At 35.9% G+C, this 12,806-nt stretch overlaps 1 protein-coding gene across 2 annotated transcripts in view; it reads right to left on the bottom strand.

The window, feature by feature from the left end:
• Positions 1 to 3,451: 3,451 nt before the first annotated feature.
• Positions 3,452 to 12,806, bottom strand: part of shf (Src homology 2 domain containing F) — a 126,665-nt gene continuing 117,310 nt past the window's right edge. The window contains exon 6 of one of the 2 annotated variants that reach the window (XM_079374625.1): positions 3,452 to 7,524. In XM_079374625.1, the coding sequence (XP_079230751.1) occupies positions 7,338 to 7,524 (187 nt within the window). In that variant the 3' untranslated portion in view covers positions 3,452 to 7,337. The remainder of the gene's footprint in view (positions 7,525 to 12,806) is intronic. The other variant, XM_079374624.1, reaches the window with a different exon arrangement.

Genomic DNA, 12,806 nt, shown 5'->3' with positions numbered 1-12,806 from the left:
ATTTACTGAATATTCATATATATTATATTATATATATATATAAGGCAGTCCTAGAAACATGAACACATATTTTTGAGCTTCATTCCACTATAATATGTCTGTTTCCTCTGTTCAAACGCTGTAGGTTTATTTGACACAATCACTCTCATCTCTCCGTCAGACAAACACTGAGTCAATCTGGCTGCTGCTTTATGGGTTTGTAAAGGAGCAGCAGAGACAAATACTGTTTCTTCAGTCCTTCACAACGACCTGTAATTACACACCTCACTTCAATAGAGCTGTGTGTGTGAACCAGAGCCCACCTTCCACACAGGACAACTGTCTAAACACAGCTGCCCTCTTCACACACTCACACACACACACACACACCTGTATGTGCTTTCCTGATGCCGTGTGTTTTCATCTGCTCAACGGTGGCTGTAAAGACACCAGACAAACATGCATCAGTAAACAGGACAGTGAACTCATACTCAGTCTGTGTGCATTCAGATTCATTTTAAATCGCATTCAGCCACAGCCTTCCAGTTCATTTATAAATAAACATAACCTATATATTGTGTCTTCAGGAGAGTTGCTATGGAGACCATTTTTCATGACAAGTCAGGACGTTACATGAGATTCATGACATTATTTTACAATAATGTGATCGTATGCTTGAGTGAACATCTCTAATGTCTGAATGAAAGAGTATTGAGATGCACACACTTCAGATCTGTACTGCATTCATCACCAGTTCCTCACACGACACACACTCCTTCTTTCTAATGTATTTGATAGGCTGTATAATTAATACAAGACAGTCAACAACAAACAGCACATGCAATTTCTATTATAATGAGTCTGTGTTTACAAACAGACAGATAGAGTCAGATAGACAGATAGACAGATAGACAGATAGACAGACAGACTGACAGACAGACAGATAGACAGACAGACAGATAGACAGACAGACAGACAGACAGACAGACAGACAGACAGACAGACAGATAGACAGACAGATAGAGTCAGATAGACAGACAGACTGACAGACAGACAGATAGACAGACAGACAGATAGACAGACAGACAGACAGACAGATAGATAGACCGATAGATAGATAGATAGATAGATAGATAGATAGATAGATAGATAGATAGATAGATAGATAGATAGATAGATAGATAGATAGATAGATAGATAGATAGATAGATAGATAGATAGATAGATAGATAGATAGATAGATAGGCAGGCAGGCATAGTTAACTACAACTAAAATTAAGGGTAACACTTTATTTCGATAGTCCACTTTAGACATTCTACTAACAGTAAGTAACTTTGTAACTACGTGTCTACTAGCAGTCATTAGAGTATTAGTAGACTGTCTGATTAATATCTGCTCACACTTTATTTTGATGGATCCACAACATACTGAGTATCAGAAACTTTACAACTATATGTCAGCTTACTCTACTAACCCTAAACCTACCCTACTGAGAGTTAGTAGACATGGAGTTACAAAGTTACTTATAGTAGAATGTCTAAAGTGGACGATAAAAGTAAAGTGTAACCAAATTAAGACCAATAAATTAAATAAAAAAATAAAAATGTAAAAATAAAATTACATATTAAATAATACATTTTTTATTTCAGCTAGTTGCTAAGGCAACATTTTTCATTTTAACTGTCTTGTATTAAAACAACAAACTAAAAACTATATAGAAAAAAATATATAAAACAAACATGACTGAAAATGACAAAAAAACAACACAAAATTACCAAACTTTAAAGTAAAAATGGCAAAATAAATACTGTTTTGAAATTTTAATAAAATTAAAACTGTAATAGCATCAATTAATAATAATATACTAAAATAGTATATATATATTACAATTTCAAACAGCTGTTTTCTATGTGAATATCTGTTGAACTGTAATGTATTTCTGTGAAGAACAGAATGCAGTGAGACGAGAGGAGAGAGAATCACTCAGACAAGCATCCGGCTTCAGAAAGAGGCAGAACGAGCCAAAGGAACAGCACCGGTATAGATGCTGATGCTGACAGGATCCATCATCACAACCGAGCTCACACAAGTTTCTTCTGCTCACCAAGGCTGCATTCATTTGATCACTAATACAGTAAAAAATAGTGGAATAATATAACAATTTAAAACAGCTGTTTTCTATGTGAATATGTGTTAAACTGTAATTTATTTCTGTGATCTGCAGCTGTATTTTCAGCATCATTACTGCAGTCTTCAGTGTCACATGATCTTCAGAAATCATTATAATATACTGATTTACTGCTCAACAAACATTTCTGATTATTATCAATGTTGAACACAGTTGTGCTGCTCAATATTTTTGTGCAAACTGTGATGCATTATATTTCTCAGGATTCACAGATGAATAGAAAGTTCAAAAGAACAGCATTTATTTGAAATAGAAATCTTTTGTAACATTATAAATGCTATTACTGCCACTTTTGATCAATTTAATGCATCTTTGATGAATAAAATAATTTTTTTACATCCACTCTTACTGTGAGATTGCGTCTCCACTGTCTTAGCTGGTTTATTTGCTTGTCTAGTAAATCAGTTCTGCTTTTCTCGTAGCCGGTTGTTTCCTGTGTTGTTTTCACACTGATCCACCCGTACAGGCTCGACTAGAAAAGTGAGAAACCTCCTGTGTTTAATAATACAATCCATCCGGTGATTAAACTGATTTCACAACATAAAGCACTGTTTGGATAAGCTTTCTCAACTGATGACCCGTCATTCACTCGCCTCGTGGCATCTACATCACACGTGACATGAGCGAGAGCAAATAACTCTGCCATGTTCATGTTGATAAGACCTTCCTCATAAAGCAGCTCCTGTATTTACATTCAGCGATGGTTATAAAACACCCTCAATAAACGCTCAGCAGCCTGATGTGGCCCGTAAAACACACTAACAGTGGTGTGAGAGAGAGTCTGAGGACCAGAAACACTCCTGGTCATCTCATGCACTGAAAACACACACATTTACATTTACGCCTTTAGCAGACGCTAAATTACATTGCATTCAAGTTACAGTTTTTACATTTTATCAGCTCTTGCTTTCCCTGGGAATCGAACCCATGACCTTGGTGTTGCTAGCGCCATGCTCTACTATTTGACCAAATATTAAACCAAAAACGAGGAGAAAAATGTGTGTAGAAACAGTAAAATAAATGAAAAAGAAAAACTCAGCAACTGCCGCACCACAAAGAAGTACTTCTTTTATACACAAATTCACATATTATCCTAAAATCCTGATGCTGAAAATAAAGTATGGCAAGTATTTGTATAAAGAAAGAAAGAACGCAGAAAGAAAAATAAAAAAGAATATAGAATACCACAACAAAAGACATCACGGTATCAGGAAGAAAAAAAAACAAGTTTGCTGTTTATCTCCCCAGATATAAGCATAAATTGACAGAACTGCACAGCTGGTTAAGTTAGACCCATAAACTTTATTTATCAGAATCTCAAAGCCTCTACATCCCCAAACAATACATTCACTATATACATTTGGCCAGAGGAACTGTACAGATATGTTAGTGCATACATGAGAGAAAATGTACACAAACCCATTTCAGACATATGAATTCTACACACACACACACACACACACACACACACACACAGTACTCTTGTCAGCATGTGACACACACAGACGATGAAGTTACTGACGACATTAAAGCCAACAGAGACTGGCTCTCCTCCGTTCCTCATCCTTCAGTCTTCATTTCTGTCCTCTTTTCTCTGGTTCCCCTGGTGTTGTACTCTTCTGTCTCTCCCAAACACGTCCAGAATCTCACAACGTTTCATTCTCTTCTAAACAGCATGCCTGATCTCGTTTGTTTGCATATAATCAACAGAAATGTTACTTTAAATCTGAATGTTTAATGACCAGCGAGCTGTCTTTTCAATCCCTTAAAGTCCTGAAACAAACTTTAGTTGTGGTTATTATCGTGATTAATTCTCAAATCTAACTTGAGTTTTGAATGCATCAGTTGTTTTTTGGTGATTTTAGTGAATGTCTGAAGTCATACAGCTGCAGGGCATCGTTCAGAATTACAAACAGGATCAACAATTAAAAATAAAGGTTTCCAGAAGGGTTTTGTTTCTTTCCCTTTCAGTAATCAGTTCTTAAAATAATCTTTTTTTTCTTAGTCTGAAGAATATTTTAATCATCTTAAGAACCTTTTGTGCGATGGAAAGGTTCATGGATGTTAAAGCTTCTTCGTGGAACAACAGATGCCAATAAAGTAGCTTTATTTTTCATTTTTGTCTTCTTTTTGAGATTTATCTACTGTTTTACCTCACTTCAAATCTAACAGCCATCTTTTTTTTGTAACTATTTTGCTTGACATATTTATTTAAAATGAATGCACTTGGTAGATTTTGTTGTGTAATGCAATGATATTCATAGATTTGTAAGATCTCCAAAGATTTAAAATTACTGCACTGATTCCTGTAGGATGCCATTACAATCAGGACTGAGATAACATGACATCGTCTGGGTCCTGTAGTCGTCTCAGACGTGATTCTGGTTCTTCTGCTCTTCATCTTCCCTTTGATTGTCTCTTTTCTCCTCTATAGTGTGTGAGTGCCCTGACCTGTGCTCTCTGCTCTCTTATTAAAGCATGTTTCTTCTGAATGACATCTAGAACAGTCTCTGTGTCTCTGCTCTCTCTCTCCTGAGCCTGTCTGACAGAAACACAAATGCATTTCCAGCAAACACACGTATGCGACGCTCCTGGGGATCCACAGGTACTGAGAGGTTTGCTTCGATAGCTACAGAATGACTGAAAATACATACAGAAAATTCATAATGAGATGTTGTGGAGAGCATTCACAGTTTGACAGTGTAACGGGATGAAGGACATGTCACAGAGAATTTAGTCTAAGAATTAATGCTGGAGTTTAAATGCATGACAGCTGGGATGTTCATGCAGATTTACATCAATCCTTATTAACTTTTGCAATCTTTTAAAGGGACAGTTCAGCCAAAAAATAAAAACGATGTTGTCCTCACAATCGTGCCATTTTAAACATTTAGCATCTTGATACGGCGTATTTAAATGTGCATGAATGAGATTTGAGCTTAGTCCATGTCTATTAGCTTTGAGGTCATCTCCCCAGTTGTAAGTCGCTTTGGATAAAAGCATCTGCCAAATGACTAAATGTAAATGTATCTACACTACTGTTTGGGATCAGTGCTTTTTTGAAGGAAATTAATACTTTTACTCATCAGGGATGCATTATATTGATCAAAAGTGCCAGTAAAGATATTTCTATTTCAAATAAAAGCTGTTCTTTTGAACTTTCTATTCATCTGTGAATCCTGAAAAATAAAACGTATCACAGTTTCCACAAAAATATTGTGCAGCACAACTGTGTTCAACATTGATAATAATCAGAAATGTTTGTTGATCAGTAAATCAGTATATTATTATGATTTCTGAAGATCATGTGACACTGAAGACTGGAGTAATGATGCTGAAAATACAGCTGCAGATCACAGAAATACATTACAGTTTAACACATATTCACATAGAAAACAGATATTTTAATTTGTGAAAATATTTCACAATTTTACAGATTTTTCCGTATTTTTAATCAAATAAATGTAGCCTTGGTGAGCAGAAGAGACTTTAACATTAACATTAGAAAATGTTACTGACCCCAACCTATTGAACAGTAGTGTATATTAGTGTATTCTTAAAATGTATCTTTTAGCATATTCAAGATAAGTTCAATGATGATATATATATATATATATATACCAGGTTGGAGGTGGACCTGTCCCTTTAAGGGTTGAAAGTGTGTCAAAGAGGAAACCATAAAGAAATAATAAAACAAAATAAAAGTCTTAGCTCTAGCGCTGAAAACAACACAACACAATACAAGAAGGTAGACCAATCACACAGGCTTTATATCTGTACCACAGCTGTGTCGGGCATCATGCTTTAAACACACTGAGAGAGAAAAAACAATGACAAAAGAAACTGGATGATGGCAAACAAGGAAAAACAGAGGTCAGAGGAAGGGTCAGGACAAATCTGCACTCTGATTGGCTGAACTGCTCTAAATGGTTCCCATGGCAAACAGCGTCCAATCAGAGTTTTCAGAAGGAGACAATCGCAAAGGAATGTAAGGTCAGATATATGACACACACACACACACACACACACACACACACACACAGGCTGAGAACATTGTCTTAGCTGGACTAAAACATCAGCAATAGCATTATTTTTTTCCTCCATAATAAATTACAGCTACTAAACATTCATCGAGAGCAGAACGACAGCGTTCTCCATTTGTTTTCTTTTTTAAACCATGCATTTACAGTATAAGGCAGTAACCAAACAGAGTCACAACAGCATAGAAATGAAGGTCTGGTTGCATTCGGGGAAAGAAGAAGCTATTCTCAAACCAAAAGGCAAAATTTGGTGGGAATTTGAGACAGTAGGAGTTAAACCGATCAATATCTGCAATGTCACTGTACCTTATCGACCGGCGGATGGATGAACGAAATTGATTTTCTGAGGTAGACAATACAGGAATATTTCAGTCTCCTTGGTCAAGATCACCCTAAACTCTGGTGTATGAAGTGACTCTCTCTGAACGTTACATTAAAAGGTCCTTCTTCACGCTGTTCTGCATAGCCGCCTATCCAAGTACACTTAAATGGTACCATCCATCACTTCTCCTCTCGCTCTGCGCTATTACTGCTATTTTAAGGGACTTAATGAATCTGTCTGCATAGCGATTGCTCTTCACATCTGTGGGTCTAACCAGAAAATGCAGAACGCTTGATTTCAGTCTTCTGGGGTTTATTTTTCTGTATGATCTGAAAATGTTCACGTTTAACGATTAATATTTCACCGAACCCAACTGACTGACAATACCGCCACAGAAAGTCCAGAGGTTTCGATACAGTATTATTCAGTGTTTTTGTTCATTTACTGTGGCGTTTTGATGCCCAAGAATCGTCTAATGATTCACATGTCCAGAAATCGTAACTATAAACATCCGAATAGTAAAGTCTGAGCGACGTTTTGGGTTTCTGTACAGTGTGTAACAGTGGAGATAAAGTGTGGGTGCAGGTCTAAGACTAAAAAGATCCACTTATGGGAAGAAAACGGGTCTGGAATCATGAAGAAGGCATTTGAAGGACGTAACGCTGCAGAGAATCTGCTTTCCTCGAGAGGAGACGAAGGAGGCGTCCAGGAGTCTCCGTTTTTGCCTTCGGGATCTCAGTAGCACGTTAGTTTGTTGTTGTTTTGTAAACGCTGAATGAACGTCCTGCTTCTGCAGCGTTTCTGCCTCTATAGTGTCCGGATGGCCACGGGGTACAGCAGGGACATGTGCTCGGCCCCTTTGATTGGTAGTTTGCGGCTGGAGTAGAAATGGATGATCTCGGGAACACTGTCGAACAGGCAGCTGTTCTGACCCAGTACGTACTTGTTGTCTTTGGTCCGGGAGAGCTTCATGTGCATGAACCCTTGACTGCTCCTGCAGAGAGAGAAGAGAACATGTAGATGAAGATGGAGAGAGGGAGCGATTAATAAACGTAGAGCAGCAGAGAGAGGGAGGTTAATGGGAAGAGGGGAAGAAAACAATCTGTGATTAGTTGTCAGACAGCAGCACTCTGGTGCAGTTCATTGGCAAACGCGTCACAGTGAAATGTAGGGCTGAAGACTGACGAGCTTTAATGAGCGCAGCCGTGCTGCCTTTTAAACTCTGTCGGGTCTCAATGAGGCTCTGAATGCAAAGCAAATTAAAAGCAAGGACGGAGGGAAGCCACACACCTCAGGCTGATGTTTTGAGGTGTTGCTTTAAAGACTGTGCGCTGTTATTAGTAGTGCTGATTATTACTCTTACAAACAGTTGAGGCTTTGAACAAAGGCCTAATCCTAAGAAATAAAGTGAGTCATATGTAGAGACCAGAATATTATAGAGATTTCAGGCTCTTTTGATCTGGACTATCAAGTGACTGCTCAACACAAGTCCAGAATACACTAGAAACCATCCAAACCACCAGCAATTCTCTAGCATCGTGCTTTGTGCGCATACAAACACTAGAGCATGTGAAAATGAAATAAAAGAAAAGAAAAGAAAAGAAAAATAAAAAATAAAATAAAATAATAAAAATACAGAAATACAATTTAAATAGAATCCTCGATAAATAAAAGGCAATTTTTTTAAAAGTAAAATAAAATTCATTAATTTAAATAAAAAGTTAAATAAAACAAAATGCAATAAAATAAAATATAATACAAAAGTAATGGAAAATAAAACTAAATAAAAAAATTCAACAAAACAAAATTATGTATAATTTAAAAATTAAATTAAAACAAAATGTAAAATATAAAATTAAAATATAAACAAAATTATATATATATATAAACAAATAATCTTAGTTTCTATATTATATATTAGTTTACAAACATTATATAATGTTTGCTAATGACTTAATTAAATTTATTATAAAGTGTTACTTAATTTCTTTGCATCTAACATCAAATTCTCTCTCTCTCTCTCTCTCTCTCTCTCTCTCTCTCTATATATATATATATATATATATATATATATATATATATATAGACGTTTTTCCTGAATGCAGAAGTCACGCCTGACTCTTAAATGGAAGAATGCTTTACATTTCTGGTCTCAGTTTCTAGTCAAATTAGCGTATATTCTGAGCTGATAATCTAATGTTAAACCTATTCAAATGTTTTTAAAAAGCACATGGCTCCATAGCGCCAGCACTTTACAGTGTCGCAATGACCGTCATTTGTCTGTGCCTCACTCTTCAAAGTTTAATGAGTGTGTAGATGTCACGAAGCTGCCGACGTTATAGTAAAAACAGATGGCCACTATTTGAATGGGATCCTATGGAGACCGGAACAGAAGAGCATCCAATCGGAAGTTAGAATTCATAATGGCAGTGCTGAACGTTTACTCAGGAAAAAGGTCTATATACTGTATATAAACACATTGACATAAACTCTATATATAAATCTCTAAATGAAAGTTCTCTAGTAAGAATATTCTTCAGAGTCATTATCTGTACTATCATTAAATATAAATCAACTCCTCCACCCATCTCGGTTTAGGAGTCCCATTGCTCTCTGGCTGATTAGCTGCCTGTCATTAATGACTCTTCATCATCATTAGAGAGACGAGAACACATTTGAGTCGCACAGACCCCTGAGAGCCGTCAGCACCAAGGCAAACATACAAAACACACTGCAGCTAAAAGCCTCGGACAAAGACTTTGTCATCAATTGCTCATCCAAATACACACACACACACACACACACACACACACACACAGTCTTAATACCCAGGGATCCCTTTTTGATTTTGTTTACGAACAAAGCATGAGCAGGACAGAGCGAGTGAGAGCGAGTGAGAGAGAGGTAATGTTACACACATTACCTAGTATTTTAATCGCAAATTTAAAATACTAGGATTTACCTGTAAATGTGTTGAAATAAAGGAATGCATGACAAACTAGTTTAAGGAAACAGAATCTTTCACACCTCCGCTGGGTATGAGACATAATCTTATTATACTTTTGTTTTAATTCAGCCATTATCAGCCTTTATACTGGCAATAAAACGTTTACCAAGCCACATCGCTTCAATCCCAGTACACATTTACCCAACTATTATCAGAAGTATTTCTAAATAAATACAAAACATTTTCTTGCGACCTTACATGAAGTATTATGATAAAATGCATTATGAAGAAGAATTGGAGCTGTTCTGCAGGTGCATTAGAGCTAACATTAGCATCATGCTACATAAGACAATTTATGAGATTAATAGTGCACTTTTACTCAGAACTCACTTTAAACCATCATCGAGTGTTGGTAATAACTTCCTTTCGCGATCACATGTGTATAAACACTTTGGGCGGCCACGGTACATAAAAGTAGCCCAAAAAAACTGCAACGTACGGCTCTATAATTTTTCCTGCGACTGTATTTTCGAAATAGCCGCGACCCTGGCAACACTGGTTCACTGTACCCTTATCACATATGAGTATACATCTCTCTCTCTCTCCCCGTGTTCGCTTCACTTTAATCTAGCCCGGTGTCTCATAATCACACAATCCCTGCGTCACAATGTGCATACTTTTCCCAGGGAAAGCAAGAGCTGATCAAATGTAAAAACTGTAACTTGAATGCAATGTAAGTCGCTTTGGATAAAAGCATCTGCTAAATGCATAAATGTAAATGTAAAATGAATACTATTCACCCTATCTGCCCTAAATAGTATTGAAAATTACTAATATCACATATAATTTAGGATGGATAGTGTGCATATTGGGACGCAGGCAACGATTACCTTCCGTGCTGCGATGCAGTTGGGGTCAAACCTTATCAAACGATTAATTTGCGTAAAAAAATATTAACACGTTACATTTTTTAGATTAATCACATGCGTTAATGCACTAACATTGACAGCCCTAGTATATATATTAATTGTATTATTTATTATTCATTTATAACACACATATACATTCATATATTTCTCACATTACTTGCATTTCACTCAGAACATTTCTTTAAAATACAGTCTTCATTAGCGTGCGGAGGAAAGCCTCAGATGTTAATTAAACCTGAGCAGATTGATGTTTTAGAACGGTAACTCTGTGGAAGCTGATAACCTGCTGCTGCTTTTATTGTAGATGAGATGAGCAGTAAATGCAGACGAGAGCTGGGTGTTTAAATTACAGGCCCAAAGAGTGCGTTTGAGCCGAGACCCGTTCTCCGTTCGCTCACAGCGCTCGCGGTCCTGCTGCCGATGCACATTAACGCGCCGCTAATTCATAAACTTTTACTCTCCCTCCATTCAGAGGAGATTTATTTCACTCTCTTCAGCCGTTTTCTCTCTTTCTCTGTCCATAAAGCAGGCCACCGCTGAAGCCTCTTTGCCTTTTAAGATCTTTAAGAGACTGGACTCATCCATTCACTTACGCTCCGCTCTGGACCACAAATCTACTCAGACAACCGCTCCGTTTCATGAGCGAACCACCTACAGACGCCGTTATAGAGCATCATGCAAAGACTCAGATATGAAAAATAATACAAAAAAAAAACTAAAGGGAATATTTTCCCCCTTAAAATGATTTCCAGGGACACATTTTCTAACCTTAGTAAAGAATTCATATAAATAAAAATTCTTAAAAATGCATATATTTATTAAATAAATACAATTAGAATCAATATCAACAAAATCCATCTTTGCATTGCAGAAGTTGCACAGAGGCTGCATCTGAGGTGACATTAATTATTATTATTATTAATGCATTATAATTTATTGGCATTTATTTATTAAAGTAGGGATTTATTAACACATTGTTTTATGCATTGTATGTATTTATGCAGCTCAGAGATGTAATGAATGCATTTACACTGTAGTTGCAATATTGACAATATTGTGTATAAAAAGTATGCCACTTAATATTAACTTAAACATAACATTAACATTTTTATTTATTTGTTATAAACTATTGTCTAAAGTATAAAATATAGATGTTAAAAGGAGGACAAATGAGTGTCAGGATCAAGCCCACGCCAATAGACAGACAAAACCGGACCGATGTCTGCCCTACATTCAACACAAAGCACTAATAAAGGCACCTCAGTCTGTGTGCTTTAGTTAATTAGAGCATCACCTCATTATCTTAGCAACATGTTAATGATTCATAGATGACCCAACAATGAAAGAGCGGTGTTATGGTCAGGTGTCTCATCTGCTCATCAGTGATGCTGCACACAGACAGGAGTGTTTCATAGATGCATTAATATTTCAGCAGACTCGTTTGTATGTAAGAGTCTCTGAGGACGGACTGTGTGTGAAGTCTCAAAGCTTTCTACATGCTGTCAGCTCTGCTTTAGCACAAACCCTCACAGACTCTCGACTCTCACTGCTTCTGTGTTCAGACCTGCTCTCATGACACTGAATACATGATTCAGCCCACAACATGATTTAATGTCTGTTAAAGACATGCTACAGGTGACAGCTGTTGATCATCACAGAAAATCATTTTAACTTGCCCTTCACTTTTGTGGTTACGACCCACCACTGAAATGATCATATAGACAAAATTAGGGTTCAAATAACACATTAAGCATGAAAACAAAGGTGCATTCTAATCCAAGCGCATTAAGGAAGAACAGGGTTGTGCACCATTTACACTCAACTAATTCCCTGAATTTATTCATTCAAATTTATTTATTTATTCCAATATATTGATTTCCTTTATTCATTGTATTTGTTATACATTTGTATTTTTTATACATATTTGTATTGTTTTCATTTAATTTACTCATTTATTTAATGTATTTGTTTTATTTATTAATTCTTATATTTAATCATTGTATTCATTTCATTTATTCATTTGACTCATTTTTATTTTATTTATTCATTGCATTCATTTATTCAATGCATTGTTTATTTATTCATTCATTTAATGTATTCATTTTATTTATTCATTTATTTATTTATTTTCATTAATTCATTGCATTTATTCAATGCATTCAATTCAATTCAATTCACTCACTCACTCACTCACTCACTCACTCACTCACTCACTCATTTAATCAGTGCATTTCTTTATTTTATTTCTTTATTTTTATTTATTCATTGCATTTATTCAATGCATTCAGTTCATTCACTCACTCACTCACTCACTCACTCACTCATATTTAATCAGTGTATTTATTTTATTTATTTATTTTTATTTATTTATTGCATTCAGTTCATTTATTCATTCATTAA

Source organism: Barbus barbus (assembly GCF_936440315.1).
Source record: "Barbus barbus genome assembly, chromosome: 23".
In the NCBI taxonomy this organism is placed as follows: Eukaryota; Metazoa; Chordata; class Actinopteri; order Cypriniformes; family Cyprinidae; genus Barbus; species Barbus barbus.
Note: the sequence above shows the minus strand (reverse complement) of the source record. Positions and strands in the feature narration are given on the sequence as shown.